At 42.6% G+C, this 24,329-nt stretch overlaps 1 protein-coding gene across 1 annotated transcript in view; it reads right to left on the minus strand.

The window, feature by feature from the left end:
- KIF13A (kinesin family member 13A) overlaps positions 1–24,329 on the minus strand; it is a 174,076-nt gene that overhangs the window by 2,103 nt on the left and 147,644 nt on the right. Inside the window, 16 exon segments of the mRNA XM_074348138.1 lie at positions 1–798; positions 6,142–6,246; positions 6,764–6,915; positions 8,702–8,807; positions 9,828–9,875; positions 11,008–11,085; positions 12,063–12,215; positions 12,484–12,576; positions 13,229–13,405; positions 13,649–13,773; positions 15,062–15,117; positions 16,813–16,939; positions 18,191–18,290; positions 19,935–19,973; positions 22,901–23,047; positions 23,238–23,370. Of these exon segments, the coding sequence (XP_074204239.1) occupies positions 1–798; positions 6,142–6,246; positions 6,764–6,915; positions 8,702–8,807; positions 9,828–9,875; positions 11,008–11,085; positions 12,063–12,215; positions 12,484–12,576; positions 13,229–13,405; positions 13,649–13,773; positions 15,062–15,117; positions 16,813–16,939; positions 18,191–18,290; positions 19,935–19,973; positions 22,901–23,047; positions 23,238–23,370 (2,437 nt within the window).

The following is a 24,329-nucleotide window of genomic DNA, read 5'->3' on the forward strand; positions in this document are numbered from 1 at the left end:
TATTACCTGGTCATTCTCTGCCAAAGAACACAGCTGGCCAAGGTCCTGTGGCCCATCTGAGACACTCTTACTGTCCAATGTATGTGGTGGGTTCCTCCTACTTGAAAGTTCTCCAGCAGAAGGGTCTGTCAAGCCATCAAAATCTTTCCCGTCTGACACTCCCATAAACTCTGTGAAAGAATGGTCCTCGAGGATGTTGGTGGTGTGCTCTATGGTCACTTCCCTGGGGCAGAATCCTCTGGCTGGCTGGCCACTTTTGCTGGAGCAAGTCTCTTGCTCAGGACATGAGCCGGTCCTACAGAGCGTTTTGGAGTTTTTCTCAGGGATGCTTTGGGATGGTGGGCTCCCTTTGGCTAAGGCACTATTTTCCTTGAGTGGCACTGGAGTCATCTTATCCTTTACCGAGCCTCTTTCTAGTTCTGTCAACTCTTTGTTTGAGGATGGTCTGAGATCATGCACAAATGATGGTCCGGGATGTTCGCTGGAGTCTGTGTCCTTCGTCTGAAGGGCCAGCTGGTCTGAGCTGTCACTAGAAGGGACCACCATGTCAGACAGGGTGGCGTTGGAGGCACTGTGGGAGAAGTAGCCACTGGTGATGCTGCTGGTGGTGGGACTGCGGGCCACTTCTTTCTCCAGGACCTTGGAGTTCATCAAATCCACTTTGGAAGAAAACCACTCTCTGTTCTCCAGGCTGGCATTGTAAACACTGAAGTCAGCAAACTCCACAGGCACGTAAGGCTGTGAGCTTATCAGCTTCCGGTTAAGAGCTTCCAGATCACTGTCCTCCTCTTCAGAGTCCTACAGAAATGAAGCAAAAGTCAGCCGTGAGCTCCTTATAGCATGTGTACTGTTGAGACAGGTTGTAAGTGCTCTGCTGTTAAAGGCATTCACCTTCACGTGTTTAGTGTTTTTTGTGTTTCTGAATTTGGTTAAGTCTAGTCACCTTTTGTGGACACAGGTCTATTATCCTCAGAGGTCTGTGAGTGTGAACCCAGTATCATCCAATATTAAGGAGATTTATTTTTTTCTGTGCTCACTCAATGCTGATAATTAGAAACCTTCCCTCCCCTGGTTTAAAGGAAAGGACGGAAGGAAGTGCAGTGGACTTTTAATTAGATCCTTGCAATTAGTTTTCAGCTAGATGTGTTTCCTTTCCTAATTAAGTGAGTAGAAGGGCAGCCAGAGGCAGAGAAGAGCTGCCGTTTCATTTGTTCTTACAGTCCGCACCTTGGAGAGCAAAATGCAGGTGAATAAGATGATTTGCAAAAAGTTTTCTGAGCTATTTTATGGGGAGGAAGGGCAGGGACACAAAGACCCCCCCCCCCGAGAGCAAAAGGGCAAAGAACATGATTTCAACATCCATTCTCAGTATTATACTAAATAGTGCAAGTCTGTAAAATACTAAACTAATCTGACTGTTTACTAGGGCTTCTGAGAAGCACGGATAGAGAATTTGACTAGCAGGTGAGGAAGATAGTGAGATTTAAATGAAAATCTCCTTTGTCAAATAGTTTTAGGGTCCTGTTTATAAAGATTGGTAAACATGCAAGTGTGAGCGTTATCAACTTTCAGTCTCTCTCGCTGAGTGAATGATTCTTTTATATTTGGTGGGAAACAATGTAAAACACACGGCATCTTATTTTCAAATAAAAATCAATGAAATTATCTAGTCATTTAAAATTAACGTCATAAGCATCTGATGCCATTGCAAATATTCCTTTTCTCTTTTAAAATGTGACTTTCATTCGACAAATGTTCATCAAGCAACCATTACATGCCAGCCATTGTCCTAAGAACTGAGAATACCAGTGTTGAGCAAAGACAGGCATGGTCCCTGCCCTCAGGGAGTTACAACTGTGGGTCCTCGCTCTAAAAACAATCCTGGATGCTGCCTGGGTGGATGAAATTTCATTCAGTATAACAACAGGGTCACTGTAAAGACCTAGAACCAAAACACTAACCTAACTCATTAAAGTGTCATTTCAGGGGAGATAGAAAGAGAAGCAAGGAGAGGGGGAGGGAGAAGATGAGGAGGGGGATGGAGAGCAGATATGGCTGATGGGAGTTTACAAATGGAGAAAAATTTCATCTACTTAATTCCATAGCAATATTTTCTATCTTATAAGATGCTAAATACCTAAAAATAGCTTAATATTCTTCAGTGCTTCTTGGGTTTTAAAATGACTTGAATACAAATTATTTAAAAGCATCAGGAGCCTTAATTCCTTGGCTATTAATCAAAGGTGACTATCAAATGTCAGTGATAAAGTTGCAGAAATTAGCAAAACAAAACTTTTAGCAACACTAACCTTGCTATCTTATCTTTAGCTGCATTCTAATTAAGTAGCACAGTTAAAAAGGGGGTAGGGTAGAGAGATCTTTTCCCGGGGTTGGAGGGAACACTGGTAAAGGAGCAAAAATTGGACAGAATTACCTGAATCAGTAACTTTTGCTATATTTTCTAGATTCCCTACTTCACTTATTTAGACTCAAAATTGAATTTTAAGTGTTTGTTCCTCTTACATTTCTTTTTGATTTAAGCTGCTTTAATCCCCAAAGCCCAGGAATCCCTAATGCAATTAATTACTAAGAAGTTGTTGCAAGGAAAACCAAATTTGAAATTTGTAACTCGGGGCCCCTTTTATGCCTGAAGTTATTTCTTCTGAAAACTGAGGGAAGGTCTGTCATCCTAAAACACAACTCTGCCAAGTGAAACATTCACTCGTGAGTTTAATGTGTAGAAATAGGTATACACTTATTAAAATCCCAAAGATAAACAATTATTCCTAAAGGATTAGAACGACCTTGGCAAAATGGAAGAGTCTACAAAAACCCTATGAGATGAAGTTCAAACAGGGATCAGCACGTAGTTATGCAGTTGGGGTGGGGACAGGGGTGCGAGAGTGACCCAAAGAGAAAAGTGAAAGGAGTAAGGGCAAGTAGTTCCAGAAGAAAGAAAACTGAGGAGCGAGGAATCATTTTCCAGCATGTAATAAAAGGAAGCAGAAAGTCTGTAAAGTTATTGCCTTCAAGGAGAAAAGAGAGGACTTAATTGGTTTAAGCTGTATTTTAAGGGAATTTGGTTAGACATTTTATACCAGAAATATTATTTATCACTGTATCTTAAAGGGGACGAAGCATTTTCCTACTATGTCTGAAGGACCGAAAAAAAAATGAAAGCTCTTCCTAAGAGTGGAGTATGGCGTCAAGTTCTCAGGCTTCTCTATGGCTACAGCCTTCATGATTTGATTTTTGAGATTTAGTTTATGCAGCTGATATCCACCTACAGACAAAATACCTTGATTTTAAAAAGGGATCAAAACCTACATTAAAGCAGTGACCTTCTGCAAAGACGTTCACCCAATTAAAGTCATTTTCACTCCCACTGTAATCAGAGAGATGGTCTCTGTTTTCAGGAAGACCCCACAGGCCGAGGGTCCCCAGGCACTTCTGTCCATGGTACTGAGGGCAGGGCAGCCCCTTTTAAGAAGCAGCAGGAGCAGCAGGGTGACTGCATCTGCACTGCCTCTGGGAGCCCCTGGAGTCACTGGGGTCAGCCCAATTCTGCCAAAGGATGGGGCCTTAGTTCTCATGCTCTTGTTAACTGTGAGACCTTGGGTAAGTCACTCAACAAGCCTTGTGTTCCTTCTTCTGTAAAACAAGAGACATAAATCATATGCTGCCTATGCAAGACCTAGGAGAGGGCGAACTGACTTTCCTTCTGCTCTTCTGTCTACTTCATGACTTAAAAAGAGTCTCCAGAGGCTTATTGTTGCCTTTACTTATTCATGGGAGACACAAAGTGCATTTGTGTATCTTCTCAAATTGATCAGACAGCAACATGTTGCTTTAAGAATCAAGCATAGCTTACACAAGATCTTATGGTAGTTCACAGAGAAAAAAAATGTGACAATGAATATATATACGTTCATGTGTAACTGAAAAATTGTGCTTTACATTGGAATTTGACACAACATTGTAAAATGATTATAAATCAATAAAAATGTTTAAAAAAAGAATCAAGCATAGCTGTATTTACTATACTTTCTGTGAAATTACATGTTACTTTGGTAATAGATGGGCTGTAAAATAAAAGCAACAATGTCTCGATATTGCCTCTCAAAAATGACTGCCAACTTACTTGATCAGAGTGAACCACTGATTGACCCTCTAATTTTTTTCAAGAGTGGAAAAGGAAAAAGAGAGTAGGGAACACCGGAATAAAGCAGTTTATACCCACTTACAAGAGGAGAAATAAAATGAAAGCTTCTCCAAGAGAAACTAGAACGTCAGACCAAGCCAGTAATGTCCTTAAAATCTACCAAAACATCCTCGAAAAGCTGCTGTCTGAAATATATCAGACGGTCCAATGGTTTTGGAGGTGAAGAGCAGATGGAGGGCTAGACAGCTAAGGAGCATAGAGGCAGATCTCTCAGATAAGAGCCCAGCAAGAAAAATGGTACCATCAAACCCTGCTTAGTGGGTTTCATGGTGTGTTTGATCACATAGAGTCTGCTACTCAAAACTTCCTGCATCAAGAGAATCTGGTTCCGTCCTACTCTCTGCTAGCTCAAAGCCCTGAGACAGGTTTTGTTTTAAAATAATAAAAGGAAAGTAAAGAAAGTAACTATGAAGCAAACTGTGAACAGTGGAACGAACTATCTGCTGGGGCTGCCCCAGAAGGGCCGTCTAGCAGTCCCACGGTGGTGTGTTCTACCAAAATGTGTTGTTAAAACAGGTTTAAATTTAGTGCCCATGCACCATGGTGAGAGGTGCCACATCAAAGACAGATCTGAGCAGCCAGAGAACGAGCAGGAGTGACCACCCAGCCACCTGGCCTTGTTAGCCCTGTGCTGCAGCAATGATTAATTAAGCAGGGGGAGGGCAGATAAGTGACTGAGCAGCTCATTGAGATTCGGAGAGATGGAGAAGCAGCTGTTGATATGCACCCTTCTCCGGCAGGAATGAGGGTGGGGACTTTGGGACAGAAGGACAGGGAGAACACAGGGACAAAGAGGACAAGAGTGACAGAGAGGGGAGGGGAAAATGGTGCCTCTTCTTCCCTCCTCAGTGGACAGGAGGAACGAGGTCATTTGTGAAGCTCCCAGCGCCTGGAGCAGGCAGGTGAGGTTCCAGCCCACCTCATGCAGTGTGTGTGACCACATATTCTAGCACTGTTAAAGGGCCTCACGCCGACGACCCTTTGGAATGGGTCTGACGTGGAGCAGCCAGGAAAGGAAACGTCCCACGCTCTGCGCACAGAGCAGACCGTATGTGGACGGGAGCATCAAGCTCCGAGCTGCCTCACGTCCTCAGAGTCTAGGAAACCACAGGAGAGTGAAAGCTGAGACAAAATCAGGGAATTCTTTCCAGGCCTGAGAATACACAGTTTTGTTTTTACATTGAGGTATCGTTTCTAATCCAAAGTGCCTGGTACATAGCATCTTACAAACTATTTCTCGAATTTGAAATTTGAAAACCAAGTGCTAGGGAATGAGGCTTTACAGGTAGAGTTTCAACCTACCTGTGGGAAAATACAGATAAGCAATCCTGAAAGCAGGACTGATACCAAGGGAGTTGGGATCTATTTTGCCAGCAAATTAAAAGAGGCCACCTGAGCGGTACGGATGATGGGCGGTGACGGACTGCGGAGCAGCCACAGGCTACAGAATAATCTTGGCAATAGCATCAGGCAACATGAAAAAAGCTTTCAAACACACCCACAGCTGAATGCATGATTACTTACTCCAAGTGAGTGCAATTCCTCTAGGTAGATTAACTTCAGAATCTGGGCAGTGTGTATAGGCACATTAGAAAGATTCAGTGTTAGTTAAAGTGATCGCTGGGTTACACCTTTTAAAGACTAGAATCATTACAAGTGCCTTTTCCCCCTTTTTCGAAGCAAATTTATACTAAACAAATTAATTAATCAATCATTTAGAAAAATCACAGGTCACAACCATGTTCATGCAAAATTTCATTACCAATGATCATGTGTTTTGTTTTTTTTTTTTTTTTTCAAAAAAAGCCAAGACCTAATACATATCTTAATTTCTTCTAAAGTATGTGGATGATTCTCTGTGATGAAAGGGCCTTAAACCCACCACCAGGCAATATGACAGAAACGGTTCCAGCACTTACAATCTTCTTCTCACGTTTGCTATTGTGTTCTACTGGCATGCTGCTGCCATTGCTTCCTGGGGGTACAATGCAGCCAGGGTTATGTGCCTGAGATGGAGGCATGCTCTGCAAAGGTTAAGACACACAGATGCATCACACACAGGAGACGACGGCCCAAATACACATTAAGTCCATGCAAGTTAGAAAAGCAACACCAACACTTCTACCACATGTGAGTAGTGCAGCAAACAATTCTGCAGGCTTGAGTTACATTACTGATGAAATCGGACAAGACTACGCGGATTCTACAGCAAATAGCATCGCTGGATTTATCAAATTGGAAAAAAAAAAGCCTTTAATACTTTCAAAACACCTAGGGAACATCTCTTTCTCACGTAAAGGTAATAAACACTTTGGGAAAAGGCATAATAAACACAAAGAAAACAAGGGCAGTAACAACAAGCAGAAACTTCTACTCTGACCCTGTGTGCCTGAGAATGAGGTATTCCAGGACAGGGTCCGTGGAGTGACAACCCACACACGTCAGCGTGCAGCTTCTGACTTGTTAATGCAAACCGTGACTTCTCGGCAGGCGTAACGAGTCCACTCTATGGTACACGGTGCGGACAAGTCAAGCATTTACCTCCTGGCTTAGAAGAGGCCTGGCTTCCAGAGCTATCCTCTTCTTATGCTCCTCTTTTACAGGCATTAGGGGCTTGAAAAACTTTGGCGGCTGAGGAGAGAATGCTTTAAAAGGGCTGACTGTTAAGGCATGAGGATTCTCTGACGTACAACCTGGGGAAAACAAAAGGCATGGGTTTACAGGCACAGAGCACTTTAACCAACACACGGGAAGCGTGGTACTGACCGAGCCACCAGGATACCCGGTATGACAAAGAAATCAATGTGCTAATACAGTTGACCCTTGAACAACATGGGGTTTGAATTGTGGTGGGTCCATTTACACGTGAATGTTTTTCAGTAAATACACAGTTTTTGCATCCGAAGATTAAGGAGGGCTGGCTATGGGACTTCAGTGTACGCAGGGGCTCCTAGAGCCAGTCCCCCGTGGATACTGAGGGGTGACTGTATCTGGCTAAGCATTAAAACCGAGGTAGGCAAAATGGAGATGTAGCTACAAAGTTACAGTCATCAAAGGGCAGGACAGTGGCAAAGAAATCAGAAACCAAATCTTCTACCTTCTTTCAAGATCCAGCTTAAGCACCACTTACCAGATCAATTTCAACTCGTGCTGATTTTCTACTTCTTTGACTTCTCAGAGCTTTTATTATCTACACGTACATTTTGGCACTTTGTCATTTACTAGCTTATTTTCTATATATCTCATTTCCACAGTTGGATTTTAAGATCGTAGCACCGTTTGGTATCTGTCACTATATATAGGAAGTAGAGGCTCAATATTCACTCAATGAGTATATACTGTGAATATACTAATATTCTCAATGAGCATATGCTGTGCACATACTAATACTGAATACTGTGTAAGTTTTTCTGCAAGCCACTTGTTCTCTCAAGCCACCCTGCTCCATATGCCTAAGGAAGGACAGCTCTTCTTCCTCACTTTTATTCATTTCTTACCCTTTGGGGGCCTCTATTTCTCCTTCTGTATTTTCCCCTCAATTCACTGGTTCAATGGCACGTGGAAGGTAAAACACAAGGGCTCGGGTCACAGAGCTGATTTACATATCCAAAGAGCGCTGTTCCCTTCAGGGCACTGGGAGATTACATATTTAGGTAGTAATGCTGTCACTGATCAAATTCATTTCTGGTATCGTTTTTGGAATTCTTTCAGTAATCAGACATACGTTCTTCTAAAACATACCCTAATTAGAGTACAAATCCATGATGGAGGTAGACATTCTTTTGGTAAGGAATAAAATCTAACCAGAATGTAATGAGATTTGTGTGTGTCTCAAAACTGACCTCAAAATCAGGAGATAACATATGAAATGTGACTTGAAAATTCTAAAGTGTTACACAAAAAGCCTATTATAATTTGGATGCTATAATGGATACAAAGCAGAAAAAAAATCAAATATGTGGACAGGATAAGTTCTAATCAAGAAGACAGTTTTGTTCTGCTCCAGAGGCTTCATTGGTGCCTTCCAGGAAGCCCTCTCCTCACCTCTGACTGGAGCTTCATCCCTATGGCTGAGAAAATCCCCACCTCCTTGGGTTGTGAACTGAAACTCCTGAGGTTTCAAGTCTGGGACCAGGACTCACAGCTGAAAGTCAAAGACCTCAAAAAAATGTTGGCAGACAGATGTTTCTGCCCACTCTGTGAAAAATGAAGTGGTCCCCCTGAGCCCAACCGTACCCTGAATTGTATGATGTATAAAATTCTTTTGTTATTCTGAAATTCTTTTGAAATATGGAGAGAATAAATCAGCACTATACCAAAAAAAAAAAAAAAAGAGACAGATTTGGATCACTTAGCATTTAGCAAACTAGAATTTTAGCCTCCCATCTTTTTATATATGTCATCTCTAAAAGAACATCCCCCCATGCTTTTCCTAAGAAATTATAAAGAAATAACACAGAAAGCCAATCTCACCACTACCTTCTTTACTTCTTCGAGGTGAATCCCTGGGTAAAGTTCCATAACATGATATGTCCTGGTAACTGGGGCTACAGTCAGACATGTCTAACTGGTTCTCTTGCCAACCCTACAAGGTAAAAACATGCGTTAACTGTAAGTAGTCCCTCTAAAATGAGAAATAGAGCCCAGATTTGAATTTTTCTACTTTTTAGTGGCAGTATGTGCTCTTCTTTATTTTTATTACACAATGTATCAAACATGTAGAAAAGTACGGGATAATATGACAAGTGCTGTCATAACCGAGGTAACCTGGAGTGAATAAATGTTGATAATTTATTATACTTGTTCAAGAGTTTTTAGAAATCATTACAAATAGAATGAAATTCTCTTTTCAACCCCTATAGGTCCCATTCATCCACTTTTATAAATTTGGTTATGTATCTAGGGAGACCAGATAATTTAAAGACCAAACCAAAACACTTTTGAGAGTAAACCTGTTCGATTAATAATTTCTCCTGGGTACTAGGCATAAACCGGGACTGCCTCAGGCAAACGACTTGAGATTTAAAAGGTTCAAGCCAGCATAAAATATTGCATAAGATAAAGGGAGAAAACTCCTCTTAAATATCGTATAAACTTATTTAATCTTAATTCAACTTCTCAGGAGATGGCTATCTCTAAGGACTAGATTTTCAACTTCTTGAAGACATAATCTGTGTTTATACTTTTGAATCATCCACAGTCCCTAGTATAGTACATGTTCAAGAAATATTTGAATAAGATAATGCTGCAAAATGTCCTTAATTTCAAGTTCCTAATTTTCCCCATTTGAAATAATTTTGACCTTGCCATGGTAGACGTATACCTTCTTAAGTCATTTAGACTTAGACCCATAAACACACAAATATTTATTCAATCATGTGTGCTATCATCCTGATATGGAGAGTATCACACTAAGTAACAATGTAACACTCAAAGTTTTCACAGCAATTTCACATCAAGTATTTGAACCTGGAAATGGATGTGTGGAGACAATGATCTGCGTTAGATTAAGATGGAGTGTCCAGAGATTTTAAAAACACCAAGATACCCTAACTTCCCAGACTTAGATTCTGCTAATAACCTGGCCATGCCCACAGGTACACACCTTATCATCATCGTCAAATCCAGAAAGGTCTGGTCGACTAGAGGAGACCTATAAGAGATGAACGGTTTTATCAATGTGGCTTATATATTTAGCATAACTAACTAAATAAAGTATCACATATACAGTTGGAGGCTGATTTTCCTTCCCCTCTTTTTCCTTCTAACATTTATTATTTCCTTCTTTATTTGAACTTATTATAATTGTATTCTAACATTTGTTATTACCTTCTTTAAAAATATTCTGATTTTCTTTTTCTAACTTAAAAAATTGTATCCACAAATATTTCTCTTTAACTGGAACTGCTTCCCTCAAGTATTGGTATATGTATCTTTTTTTATTATCACCTAGTTCTAAGCACATCTTAATTTCCATTATGATCTCTTTGATGCCTAAATTAATTAGAAGACTTTTTTTTTCAATTTACAACTGTATGAGTTTCTTACTGTCAATTTCTAATAACTGAACTGTGGTCAGAAGAAGTAATCTGTACGAAAGTGATTATAGGGTTTGCTTTTCAGCTTACTGTAAGACCAGTTTCATAAATGTTCACCGTGTTTTTAATCCTTATCTGGCAATTCTTGAGAATGGGAGGGCAGATAACAGTTTTTCTTGAGAGAACCTGACTTTTACTCTGCTGCTTCTGGAAAAAGCCTACTCTAAAGTGGTCCATGGACTGCTCTGTCCTTTCTTCCCATGTTAGCATCTCCCTCATTTGGATTTCCCAGATGGAATGATTTAGGAAGGTAATAAAAAGAAAGAGACAAGGCTCTGCAGGAGGGTCTACGTGGAGGTGGCCAGCGCCCTCTTACACTGATGGGCAGCACAGTAAAATCCATCAGCAAAGCTGGAACTGGGCATCTAAACAGACTCAAGAGCGGCACCAGGACTGTTAGCTGATTCTTCCATCCTTAAACTGCATTCCATTTAGATCTCAAGAAACTTCTTTCAAGGATATAACTTTACAGAGAGAAATTTGCAAGATTGCCCTAAAAGCTTGGTCACAGCACCTGTAACGGCTCTCTGGCGTGCTTCCCTAGAACAGAAGAGTGGTGTGGGACGCCCACCCCAGTGCCGAATGTTCTGTTCCCACCTGTAAACCCCAACCTGAGGTCCCCTCACGTGCCACACCCCGAACCCTGAGATAGGTCACGTGGGCAGCAGGCCCTGGCGGGGTGCTCACGTTGTGAACGTTTGGCGTGCTGAGGCTCCTGCGCAGGTGCCGGGCCTTGGTGGAAAGGGCTTCCTTCACCGTGACGGCCTATAAGTTTGAAAATAACATTTACTGTTCTTCCTCTGCTGACAAAAGTAATATATGGTGGCAGTATACATTGTGGAAGATTTAGAAAACATTAAGATCATTTCAATCCTATACCCCTCCCCCCATATATTTAACAAAACTGGAATCTTACTGTATCTATTCTACTTTTTTTCTCTTTTTTTTGGCTTAATCTATCAAAAACATTTTTTATAAATAAAGCCAGGAAAACTGCTCAACTAAAAACATGTTGTGGATTTTTAGACAGATGGGCAGAGAAAAACGTGGAAGAAATATTGATAACTGTATGTCTCACATGCAAAAACTACAGTCAACTTTTATGTTATTTGTGCTTCACTCGTGCAGCAGTTTGGGGAGAATTTCTCCGAAAGGAAGACTTTTCGGACAGACGCCAGTCTTAGTCCGCTTGTCATTCAAAGCACACTTCACATGACTTCAACTAATGACACCTCCCAGGTAGTGCCACTACCTAACGGATTATTTTCACCTGAATATCCCACTTTTCCCACAGAAGTTAACCTGGGGCCAGAACTTAGGGAGACAGTACATGGTTAGGCATGTGGACTCTGGAGTCAAGCTTCTTGGGTTTGTATTTGACTTTTGCCACTTCTTAGCTGTGTCATCTTGGGCAGGTTGGCTAACTTCTGTCAGTCTCAATTTTCTTATTTATAAATGGGAATTATGATAGTATTTACCTTACAGGGTTATCTCAAAGATTAAATGAAATAATGTATCAAAATGACAGGCTCACGGCTTCAGCAGGAGGTATTCAATAAAATGTATTTAAATTTTTGTTACTATTTTGTCAAAGTAACTATCTTGTCTAATGAGATGGCTACTCAAGTTTTCCTTCTCTGATAGATTTAGAGAGAAGGTGTTTGATAAATAAATACATCCTTGTCTGTCTGGGGTGAAGGCTGGTCATTTCACCCTCCAGTCCAGATGCTGCAGGTACTCACCTGCCGGAGCCGCTCAAGGCTCAGAATGTTCTCCACCTGCAGCACGCCCCGGGTGTACTTCTCAATGTATGTCTCCCCGTCTGCCGTGCCTTCATTTTCACTTCTTGCTGCCATGAGGGCCAGTGTTTCCCGGTCCTCAATCTCCTCTGTTGCCTGGCATGACAAGAAGGCAATTAGAATACATTTATATGAACAATACTCTTCTCAAAACTGTGGTGAGAAGACGATTTAATAACCTTTAATGGGAAAAAAATACGAAAACGAATATATGCATGTATATGCATGACTGGGATACTGTGCTGTACACCAGAGATAGACACATTGTAACTGATTGTATTTCAATTAAAAAAAAAGTTTTGAGAATTAATGCATTCTCCATTACTTATATTTTGATAACTTTACAATATAATATACACTTTACCTTTGGTATGTTGGATACTATTTCATAGGTTACACCACAGGAATAAAATATGTTTTTCAATGATATTCGCCTCTTCAAACTCTGGGTGAAACTCTGGTAGAAAAGGAAAGCTGAATTAAGTGATGTGGAAAATATAAATTGTTTAGTATTTTACAAACAGTAAATGCATCTTCACTTACTATGTTTCTGATACACACACGATACTCAGCAAAACAAACAAAAAAAACTGAGCTAAAAAAATCCTTGTCTCCATCCTAAAGGACAATAATGTCCAGCTGTTATTTGGAGATTAGAATCCAGGTGTTTTTGTTTTTGTTTGTGGTTGCTCCTTCCTCCTACTTGCTGTCTCCTTGATCCTGTTGGGGTTTCATCAGTCTATCCTGGCAAAGCCAGAAGAAAACTCAGGAGCAGTGTTGCTGACAGCACCTCTGAGATGAGATCTAGGGAGGCATCAGGTTAGGAATTTTGCCCCGCATGGACCTTGCATTTAGCCTTTTTCAAACAGTGAAATGGCATAACTCCACTGCCTCGTAGGATTATGGGTCTCAAATCGGTCCAGGTGGAAAAGTCCTTTAGTGGATGACATTCACCTCTGCTATCCTCGTGCTCTGTTACCTTTGATAAATGAGGCCAGGATGGTAGCAGTTTGCACAGCCCCTGTATTAATGCCCCAGAACACTGCTTTGTGATAGAAGGAAACGGCTTTGAGTTCATACACGCAATGGCAGAATCAGGCCGTTACTACCTGTTTGTTGTAAATATTGGCCGCAATCCGTTTTCGTAAGACTAGCTCCATAGCAGCTGGGTGGCTGAGCTGGACTGTGGTCTTCACGATCAGGTAAATCCTTTCATTCTGTGGGGTGACCCTATTCAAGTGGATAGAATCATGCACCGAGGAGTCCCAAGAGGCGGTGGCTGAAACCTAAGGGGAGGGGAAGCACGGGGCCACGGAAACAAGACATCACACACTAGAGAAAGACAGTAAGGGCAGCTCTACTGAATCCCAGATGTTCTTCCTTGCCTTTTACAACAAGCCCATTCTATTCTTTTAAAGTTCCCAGTCCTCTCCCCCAATGCCCAGACCACAGCAGTTTAATGGGAATACAGGCCCACAGGCATGTGCACTAACCTGAAGCCCTCTGAGAGAATCTTAAGGGCCACTGACCTCCTCATCACTGTGCTTTATGATGGGCAGGTAGAAAAACTGGCTGCCATGCTCCTTGGGGAGGATGGAGTTCACGCCTGATGCATGGGGGCCCACGAGCTGCTCGTTGGCACTGAGGTCATCCGCTGGCCAAGTGCAGGGCACAGAGACAAAAGTGGGGGGAGGGTCAGATTTTAAGCAAGCACCCGAAATTTTTAAACATGCTTTTTACAGATGAAGTTAACATGCAACGTATTTTTATTTATTCATTCATTTCTCATTCTGCAGTTGAAACTGAGATTCCTATGCTCACAGCAGCTTTTATCTTTTACAGAAACAACCCCAGGAGCCAGAAAGGTGCCTCTGTGACTCTCCCATAAAATGGACTGAATATATTCTGTATGCAGTACTAGAAGCAAATATTTTCACTACATAAACACACCTTAGAATTTTGATGCTTTCAGATGTCAATTGCTCCTACAACCTAGTGTTAGGTTTGTTGTCTACTTACATAACTTACACTAAAGTAGAGATCTGAGTGATTAAATGATCAATTTAGAATCAAAGTTCTGAGCACTTACGAGAAATCTGAAGACTATCTTCTTCCAGTGCCCTACCCACTGTAGGAGTCACCCTTCACAAGTCTCTATATATAATCATCCAGCCTTTGCTTGTATACCTCCAACCACAGGGAACTCACCACTTGACAAGGCAAGCAGTTTTTTAAAATGCTCACAGGAAGAGCCAAAGCCAACCTCCCTATGTCTTCCATTCATCCATTACTGGTCTTCCTTCCAGAAGAGAGGTTTTCACCATGCTTTGAGGATCCCAGGGGCCCAGCAGGAGGGCCTGCCAGAGCCCGCCTGTCCCCAAACTCAGCAACTCTGCTGCCCTACTCCACACATGTGGTTCTGTTCACAATTTCACTTTGAAAATGGATTTCACTGCTAAAACACATTGAAAACCCTTGTACTAGGTATGACCAAGTTCAATTTAACTGCTATAGTAAAGTACAACCCTTCATATAGGGTTGCAGGTGATCATGTTCTGGAACCAGCACTGTTGGGGGTGGGGAGCCAAGGCACCAGTCAGAAACGCAGACTCCTAGGCACTCGCAACGTGTTAAGATTCAGAATCTCTGAGGGTGATGACTTTCTTGGGTAATTTCCACGCCTGTTAACTTTCAGAGCAGTAGCTGCTCTCATGTTTTTGTATGCAGTTTTCAATCTCTAAAGTGCTCTCTTTTTAAGAATAAATTTCCACTATGTCTTCTAGTGTCATAGTTTTATATATTTGGTTGAACTAAAAATGTCACCTAGTTAAGGCATGTGCGTGATCAGAGAAGAGATTTAAGGATCAAAATATGGTGGGTTTGAATAGATCACAAGCCGGGATTCACTGTGATAAGCCCTGCAACACCAGGTGTCACCTTACCGTTCAGATCTAGGAAGAGAACCGGGATGTGGGTTTCCATTCCAGGTGGCGGGATCCTAAATGTAACAACAATATTTAATCACAATGAAATATGTGTTTTATATCTTGTAAGGTAATCAAACACCACAGAGGCATGGAAGCAGGAGAGAAACATCGTGGAGACACAGGTTCTATAAATGAAGTACTTTCACATTTCTTGACGTCCTTGTTAACAGAAATCATGGGAACCACATGACTTACCCAGAGAACTACCACTTAAGTGAATTATACGAGGTTAATTGAAATAGATTATTCGAAGCCTTTCTGAGAATAATTCTAGTGATGGGAAGAAGGGAAGGGACTGTAGTTACTGGGGGCACAGGGGACAGGATCAGAACCCAGGGGAAGTAAGCAAAAGGGACAATATTTAAAAAGCTCAAAGGAAGAGAGAATGAAAGATGTGTGGAAGGAGGCAGGTTGTGTGCAGAAAAAAACAAACTGTATTGTATCAAAAACGGACCCCTCGGCATCAGAATCACCTCAGGGGCCTCTTACAATGAAAAGTCCTAAGACTTTCTCTTCCACATCAGGACAACGAGGGATGGGATTCCGGCCTCGACATTTTACAAACACTCAAGATGCTCTGAAATTGGAAGAAGAAGAACTGTCTGGAGAGGGACTCAAAGAACAGGGCAAGCCTGGGAACGAGCTGGCTGTTTATAATAAGTGGCTGGCAGGCACACTGCATGTGACCTACAGGATTCCAGCACACAGGGGACTCTGCAGGGAGAAACACCAGGTTACAAGTTACAGTCCCAGGAACTTGGATTTTCTAGTTTCATAATACCATGACATCAATTACACGCCCATTTGTCATAACGGACACAACTAACATCATTGATGTCTCTACGCATATCCAAGAGAGACTGTCTGGGCAAGTATACCCTGTGTTCAAAAGGAACCTGATTTCTCTTTAATGTCGAGAACACATTCTTGTAAAACGAATGAGAATGAGAATAAGAAGCAGCAGAAGCAGTTACATTTAATGAATGAGCACTGTGGACAAGGTGTTTTATATATATATAATATATACATACATATAAATATATGTATTTATAATTATATATATAAATGTATATTAGAGATATATATCTAATCCTTACATCAAGTACCAAAAAGGTTGCTCCATTAATAGATTAAGAATAAAGCCTCTGAGAAGATAAGGAAACTTAAGATGTTAAGTGCTGCAGCTGGAAGCTAAGTCCAGATCCATCTGGCTCCAGAGCCTAAGAGAACCTGCTGTTTCTTCTGAGTATCAGGACTGACTGACTAATCGACTGACTGACCAACCAGTGTGTGTGCAGTGCTGAAGTGCTGACTCTACGTTGGTGACCAAACTGAAGAGGCACGAGGGCAAGTAGGAACATATCTTCCGCCCCTTTCAAGTATCCTTTGGAAACACCCTTCTTTCAAGCCAAGATAGGAGAATTTCTGGAGATCAGGAAACCATGTCCAAACTGCTCTCGCCAAGGAACTGAGGAGTGTGGTATCTGATTCCTGGCCAGTGACACATGCTCTCTGGCTTCCTGTGAGAGGAAGGAGGCTTGCAGGGGGCGGAAGAAGGGGGAAGGGAGCACTGGAGCCGGGCAGCCCTTCTCCGGCAGCCCATGGTACTTAACACTTCCTGTGGCCATCCTGGAAGGTCACTGATACGACTCGCCGCAGGCCACGGCACCGGCCGTCAGGCTTGCGCAGAGGGAAGGGGGACTCACCAGTCGGCAGGCGCCCCGGGGATCCCGCTGCCCGGCGCGGGCACCAGCACAGCATTCCTCTCCTCCGTCAGCCCCACCCACTGCTCCACAAGCCGGGCTTCCCGCTCCACATCGTCCTCCGTCTTCTCTGAAGGACAAAAGGAAGGGATGAGTGCCAAGAGGGAGAAAGTACTACTTCTAAGTTTAAAATAAATCCACTTTCACTCGGTGATGCCCACAAGTGGCTTAAACACCCATGATGTCCCAGAAAAGGATGGGAGGCTTTGAAGTTTAAGCTCAGAGAGGCTAGGACACATGCCTAATGGACCATATGCCAGGAGGAGTAGACAGAGCGCTGGAACAGAGGTTAGAAGACTTGGGTTATTTTACAGGTTCTGCGATTTGGGAAAGTTATTCAACAGATGAGTCTTGGCTTCCTAATTTGTCAAACAGGGATAATACAAGTCAGGTCTACTACTGTCAGACGGATCAAGTGAAATCATGGATGTGACCTTGCTTTATAAAACTACACATCACTTGATAAGGACAGACGATTAAAAAAACACCATGTACCGTACTCTGCAAAACAAACTTATTTTTCTTCATGCCTGTTATAAAAGGGATATTTTATATGATCTATTTTGAAAGTTCTCTTACCCTAATTCAACTCTGGAGCCACCTGGGCATAGGCAGAGTGAGTTTTCATTAGCAGGCTGAGCACACACGCAAATGGAGACCACATGCGGACCGGGGGGGCTGAGATGTTTTACGGAGGGAGAATGTCTGCTAACTTCTGAGTGAGGGGGATTAACATTCATAATGTGTCCTTTGGTGTAGAAACAAACATGCTGAATGAATCATAAAGCCAGGATGAGAAACCAAGGTGTAAAAGCCTACTTCTACTCTAGAATCCAAGTGGCCGTGGCCAGCACACGCAATCCGAACCCTGGCACTGGGGGGCGGGGAGTGGAGCTGCAGGCCGGCTTCAGGCTGCCCTGGACGAGCCGAGTGCACGGCCGCCGCCCAGCAGTAGTCGGGGCCGACCTGCCAAGGGCTGTGGTTTCAGCAGTGACCCTTTATCTGCTGTCAGTCCCAGGTTCTGAGCCCGGAATACCCCATCTGGAGATGTCGGCATACTGATGGCTTTTGCACTCATCAAAACAAAATTTGAGTTTAACTTTTAGTGTCACAGTTAACTCCAGAATTTTATGAAAACTTACTATTTTCAAATTCAGAGCCTCCATACACTAACCCTGTCCAGTAGGATTCGCTAATAGCTGTAACTGTTACAAGGTCAAAACACAAAGATGCTGCTGTCCAGCTAAGGGAGGAAACCAGCCTGCCACCATTGTCTAGAAGTGAAAAAGCTGCTCCCAGCAAAGAGTTTAATCTCACATACCTTTTTTATTGCTGACTTTTTTAATCTGTTCATCTAAGTATTCTCGCCGTTTAATGAGGGCATCAGACCACCTCTCTCTCACACAGTTTAAGTCTTCTTCCTGACATCAGGGAGGGAAAACATTTTCCTGTAGAGTGCATAGATAACTATTTCTTTTTCTTTAAAAAGATGTTTAAATTGATTAGGGAACTTTTCATTGGGAAAGGCCATTGAACGTTGCCGTGGGATTAATACACCAGAAAGCAGAGAGGCCTCAGGAACACCGCATGCTGACTGAGGATCCCATTACTCAGAAATTGGAGCCCGTGGATTTCCAGAAGGATAATTAAACTTAAAAGCAAGAGAAGCTCAAACTACACCAGCTGTCTGATGAGTCTTAACGTGGTACGTGCACGTACGTATTTAAGTTGTAGCTATGCCTTTGAAGCGTTAGCGATTCTAAGCAGAAGGACACCATCAACAGAGCCCAAATCACAGAACAGCAAACGGAATGGAAAACGACAGGCATTTTCACCATTCATAGCTCAATGGCCTGACAGCAGGCATTTTCTGAAATGCAAAGGACAGATCAGCGGGGAATCTTTTGAACTTGCTGCAAAGATTTTACCTCCAACCACTACCATGAGGCTAACCGAAAATTTCCCATGCAAAAAAGCCAACATGCAGCCAGCCATGCTAAGAACCCCCAGAAGCAGCCGCCCGACTTCACTGTGAACCACGTGGCAGGAGGCGCACAGGCAGCCACAGGACGTTAGTAAATGGCGATGCTGAGATCCAAGGGGACACTGGTATTTCCCTCAACATTTGTTTTACTTGCTTGTTTTCTTTCTTAGTAAAATTATGAGGAGGGAAAGAAACCTACCAATTCTACTCAGGTTGCTCTTTGACTTGCCTAATTCCAGTCTAACCCTTCAGACGTTACATTAAGAGCCAGACACCTGAGGACTCCTGAGGCTTTACCTACATGGACCCACTTTCTACTTATAGGAAGGCACACTGGGGGAACATGCTTCTAAAATTTATATAGCGAATCAGTACAAAGACTGGGACCCAAACCCAGGAAACGTCATCTTGGTCTGCCACCCTGACCATGACTCTTATCCCACATCCCCCTGACAGTGGGCCAGTCAGTGCTGACTAGGTAAAATTTCACATTTGCACACATATATATATTTTTTTCCCCCTAGACTTCCAAAAACAAAAAGCTGAGATGTAAATTCTTCAGGTTAGGAATAACTAAGGTTGGCCTGAAAGAAAGGAGAAAACTGACTAAACAAAACTGTGTGCTTAAAGTGCCTTCAGTTTTGCTATCCAGCAAAAGTCTTCAAAAATAAAATGGCAGATTAGAATGATGCCACTTTCTTGGGTGTAAGGCACTAAGCGCAGGTTTTTATGTAGAAGAGACAAGTCTACTTAAAGATGACGGATGAATAAGGACAATTCTTAAGACCACCAATTTAATACAGCGATGGTGGTCCTGTCTAGAAAAGGCTTTACAAGCTAGCAGTTTGCGACGGCATAGCAAAAATGCAGTATCTGCTTATACACTGTGAACTGACAGGGAAGCCTACAGAAATCGTACTGTACCCTTGATTACGTTTAAAGCCAATCAAAAGCGAGTGAAAACTGCGTATTTCCTGCACTAGGGTCCTCCTCCTCCTCCCTGCCCTCTGCTTGGCGGATACTGGCAATTAGCGGCAGCTGTGCCCCATGCTACAGGATTGACAGCAGCAGTAATTAATACCTGGTAACTATCCATATCATCACCATCCTCATCATCTCTCTGGTAGGAAAAAAATAAACACAGAGGACATGCATTTTGTTTCTCAAACAGCACACAAGGAAAATACTTCTACAAGCTTAACACACACATTACAGTGGATAGCACACACAGTATCAGCATAATAAAACATTTAACGGACTCTCAAACAGTGGGTTTAATTCACTTGTCTACAATGACTTAAAGAATTTAAGATTTTTTTTTTTTAATATACAGAAAGGCAGTTATTTAAAAATAGGAACTCTCAGGACCTCTTGGCTGGAGACAGGAACCAACACCACTGGGTCAGGCCTCATTCCACTATTATGCAAACAGCTGTTACTTGTTTCTGGGTGAGCTATTTGAGATTCTGAATGGGCTGAGAAGGACAGATGGCAAAACTAGAAAGGACTTCAGGGAGTCTCTTGCTCAACCTCTTAGTTTTAGCCATGAGGCAGCGAAGGCCTGAAGGATGAAACGATTTAACTCAAGGCTCAGGACGTGGCAGGGTCAGGATGGGAAGCCAGGCCTCTAAGTCTCCCACCTCCACACCCCCTTCTCTGCACCACCCCGTTCACTGCGAAGTCAGCACAGGGGAAAACCCACTGGGAACCTAAGGCAGTGTACAAACTGTCAGCCCTCTGCACCCGCCAGTTCCACCGTCCGCAGAACCTTCCTGACCCGGAGGGCTGAGTGTACTCAGTCACGTTATAGAAGGGATTTGAGCGTTCTCAGATTTTAGCATCCAAGAAGGGGTTGCAGAACCAATCCCCCCGGGTCCCGAGGGAAGACCGGTTCTGTGGACGACACCACTACAGTAAAAGCACAGCTCACTATCTTAGGTACACGGCTGTATCATTGTCCACTATCTACCCTATCAGTAGCCACACCAGTTAGGTGAGAAGAATCAAAACTGTCCTAAACCCATGGCAATATTTTACAATAATTACATAAAATAAGACTGCTGGCAAAAACACCTGCAAAACAAAACCATCATGTTGAAAACAAAAGGGTTTTAGTTGAGGTGATTTTCCTTGGAAACAAGAATAAAGAAATCCCCATTTGCAGAGGGTAGCCACCCCTACTGGCTCTACTCAAAACGAACACTGGGCCATGTCACAACCTTCTTTCATTCCTCTACTGTTATTGGTGGGTTAACATTCAAACAGGAAGCAAAGTGGCCTAGTCATAAAAATGACAAATTTTTCTCAAGTGCTTACAAAATATAATTACATTATTTTCACATCTACGTAAACTTCAAAGTATACTGCTTTTAAAAAAATGCTTTAAAAATGCTGTTACAGGTATTCTCTGCGTAGACTTTATAAAATACACTTTAGTTTTAGTTTGGTAACCATCATGTTCATTTGGATAACTCTAACTTATTAAACACAAGCTTAACATTGCAGTAATTTTTCTTGAATTAATTCCCCATGTTAATGAATAAAGCACAAATAGCTCTAATTTATCATTATTTTTTAGACTAAGGAGGAATTTCTATTAACCGAAAACCAGCCTGAGCTCCCGTGATATATCACTGTTGTGAAATCAGCATATTCTGGGTTGCCTCGAGCTATTGCATCAAAATAATTCTACAACACTATGTCAACAACCAAAATGGTCCTGGACAGGACTGTGAGCACGGCAGCAAACAAAAATAAAAGGTTTAAAACAGTCACAGTTTAATTTTGTATGACTGGTACTATGCTCATTAAAGAGCATTTAGCACCGGGGGAAGGCGGATATTGGAGAGCTAGATTTTTGACAAAAACCTATTTTAACTCAAGAGGCATAGCTGTTTTAAAAAGTGCACACAATCTTTCTGATGTCCCTAAAAGGGGAACAGTCAGTTGGTGACCCATGTTCGTAGGTCATGGTTTAGGACACACAGACTCAAAAGTTTTACCTAAGATCAGAGATTTCTTAAGCCACAAAATTTTATGGCAGAAAGAGACCTCAGAGAGTTATTAAGTCTACCTCATCAGTTTGGAGAGGAGAAAAAGGGAACTTGAAGTTTAAATTACTCAGTTAATTCAAACGAGACTTAAGAACTCAGGTCTCCCCACGCCAAGTCTGTGCTCTGTCTACTGGGCCCCGCAGTGGCTCCCAGAGTTGACAGCCAAGTGAGGGGCTGGACTAGGTTAAGAATACATACAACCCAATTTTTACTCCACACACAAGGAAAAGCCTGGTGGAGGAGCCTCCCCTAAAACAGCAGACTCCAGCCTTGCGCCTTCATTTAGACTCTCCCAGGTTTTGAGTCGGACGCAATTTTGGCCTGGGATGGGAATGGCAGTGTCTGACAAAGCTGTGCCTTCTTCAGGCCCAACAGTCCAAGCCAATGCTCTTTTTAGCTTTCAGGAAAGTCTGAATTTCAGGCCACTGGGGACATGTTTATTCTCACAGAGTCCTAAACAGTTGTGACTGGTAATCAGATGAATTCTTAAAGGTTGCCATCTTTCAGTTTTTTGAAGATGATAACAGAAGATTTAGTAAAAGGAGATGTAATGAACAAAAATGATCATGAGGACAAGTTTTAATTAAAAAAAGAAAAAAAGTAAAGCTTTGAGAGAGTTGGTTAATGATGCCAGTGTATGGGGGCAATTTTATATTAAGAAAAGTGGATCAGGCCAGGCAGTAATGCCAAATATCCAATTTAATTTGGGCAATAAAACCTGTCTAAAGTAAATGAGCACTATAGCATTAATATGTGCTTATAAATAAAATTATTATTAATGAACACCAAGCCAATAGAGTATTTTAAACCTAATAAAAAGGCAATGGATGGAAATAACAAACTGGGGGCTCGGGGAGGAGGGTGCCGCAGATACAGGGTTTAGGCAAAGAGTTCAGTTCTATTCCCAAACAGGTCTCCATCAAAGGTCACTGACTGCCTTCATTCTGCATTAACCAGTCTTTGTTAGGTACTATTTCAAATCTGTTGGTCTTACCTGGTAACTGTCCAGCCCCCTCTGGAGCTTGGTGGACCGGGCAGTCACGCAGCCAATGCATACAGACAAGATGGCTTCGACCATGAGTGGCAGAGTCCCGGAATGCTGTACCGGCTTCACCGTGACCTGTACTCTCCGGGAATGGCCCTGCAGAGGTGGGGGTGTGATGGGGACAGGGGTGCCAGGGATGGGAATGGCGAGGGATGGGGCAAGAGGATGAAGGAAGGGAAAAGAATTAGGGAACAAAGAAACAAATCACTAGAAAATTCCCAGAAACTGTGTGTAAGGTGAGGGGGACAGGGAGAAAACATGAAACGAGGAAAGACAAAGCTGGTACCTGTCTGAGTTGAAAGACACCTCCCGTGTTGACGTCCCTCGCCTGATGGAGTTCCACCGCCGCGTACTCCCCCAGCTCGTTCAGCTCCAGGATGGAGACCCACATCTCTATCCTGCGCGTGACCTCGCTCCACCTGCAGAACACGTCCCACTAGTGCCGCTGCCCGCGGACATCGTGGCAGGACTGAGCCCCCTTCTCTGAGCACTACGCGCACCGCACTGTGCTCTCTGAATGTCACACGGACTGTTTTCTTACTGGCCTCCCCAAACAACCCTGTGGTACGGGTTCTGTTTACTTCACTGAGGTATAACTTACACTCAGTGAGCTGTCCAGCTCTCAAGAGTACAGCTGACGCGTTGTGACAGACACACACACCTGGGTACCTTGCCCACTGTCACCGTGGGAGGTGGTGTCAGGCCCTTCCCACTCGGTCCCTACACCGCCCGCAGCAGCTGTGCAACCTTGAAGATTAGCTTTCCCTGTCTTACAGTGTCATTCGGATGGAATCACACAGCACTGTCCTCTTCGAGGTCTGGCCTCTTTGATTCAGATCAGTTTTTGTGATTCATCCAAAGGGGTGTCCACAGGACTTTTTTATACATTGCTGAACAATATTCTATCATGTGACTAATACTACAATTTGTTTATCAGACATTCTCACATTGAAGGACATTTGCACTGTTTGCGGTTTTAGGATATTATGAATAGAACTGCTGGGAACATCCGTGTATACGTCTGCTTATGGACTTAAGTTTTCATTTTCTGGGGTCAATATCTAGTAGTGAGATTCCTGGGTCACAGAAGAGGCAAACGGTCAGCTTTACAAGAAGAGATCCTCCTTTTTTCTCCTATAAGCTTTACAGTTTTATCTTTTACATTTAAAGTCATGCTCCATCTCAAATTAAGTTTTATGTATCATGTGAAGTAAACATCAAGATTGGTTTTTTTCCCTCCACATAGATACGCAGTTGATTCAGTCTCATTTGCTGAAAAGACTGTCCTTTCCCCATGGAATTTTTCCAATACCTGGAAGTTCCTTTTATAACTCCCATTTCACAAAGGAGGAAACAGGCTCAGAGAGTCCTTACTCTC

This window comes from Camelus bactrianus, chromosome 20, assembly GCF_048773025.1.
Source record: "Camelus bactrianus isolate YW-2024 breed Bactrian camel chromosome 20, ASM4877302v1, whole genome shotgun sequence".
Lineage (NCBI taxonomy): Eukaryota > Metazoa > Chordata > Mammalia > Artiodactyla > Camelidae > Camelus > Camelus bactrianus.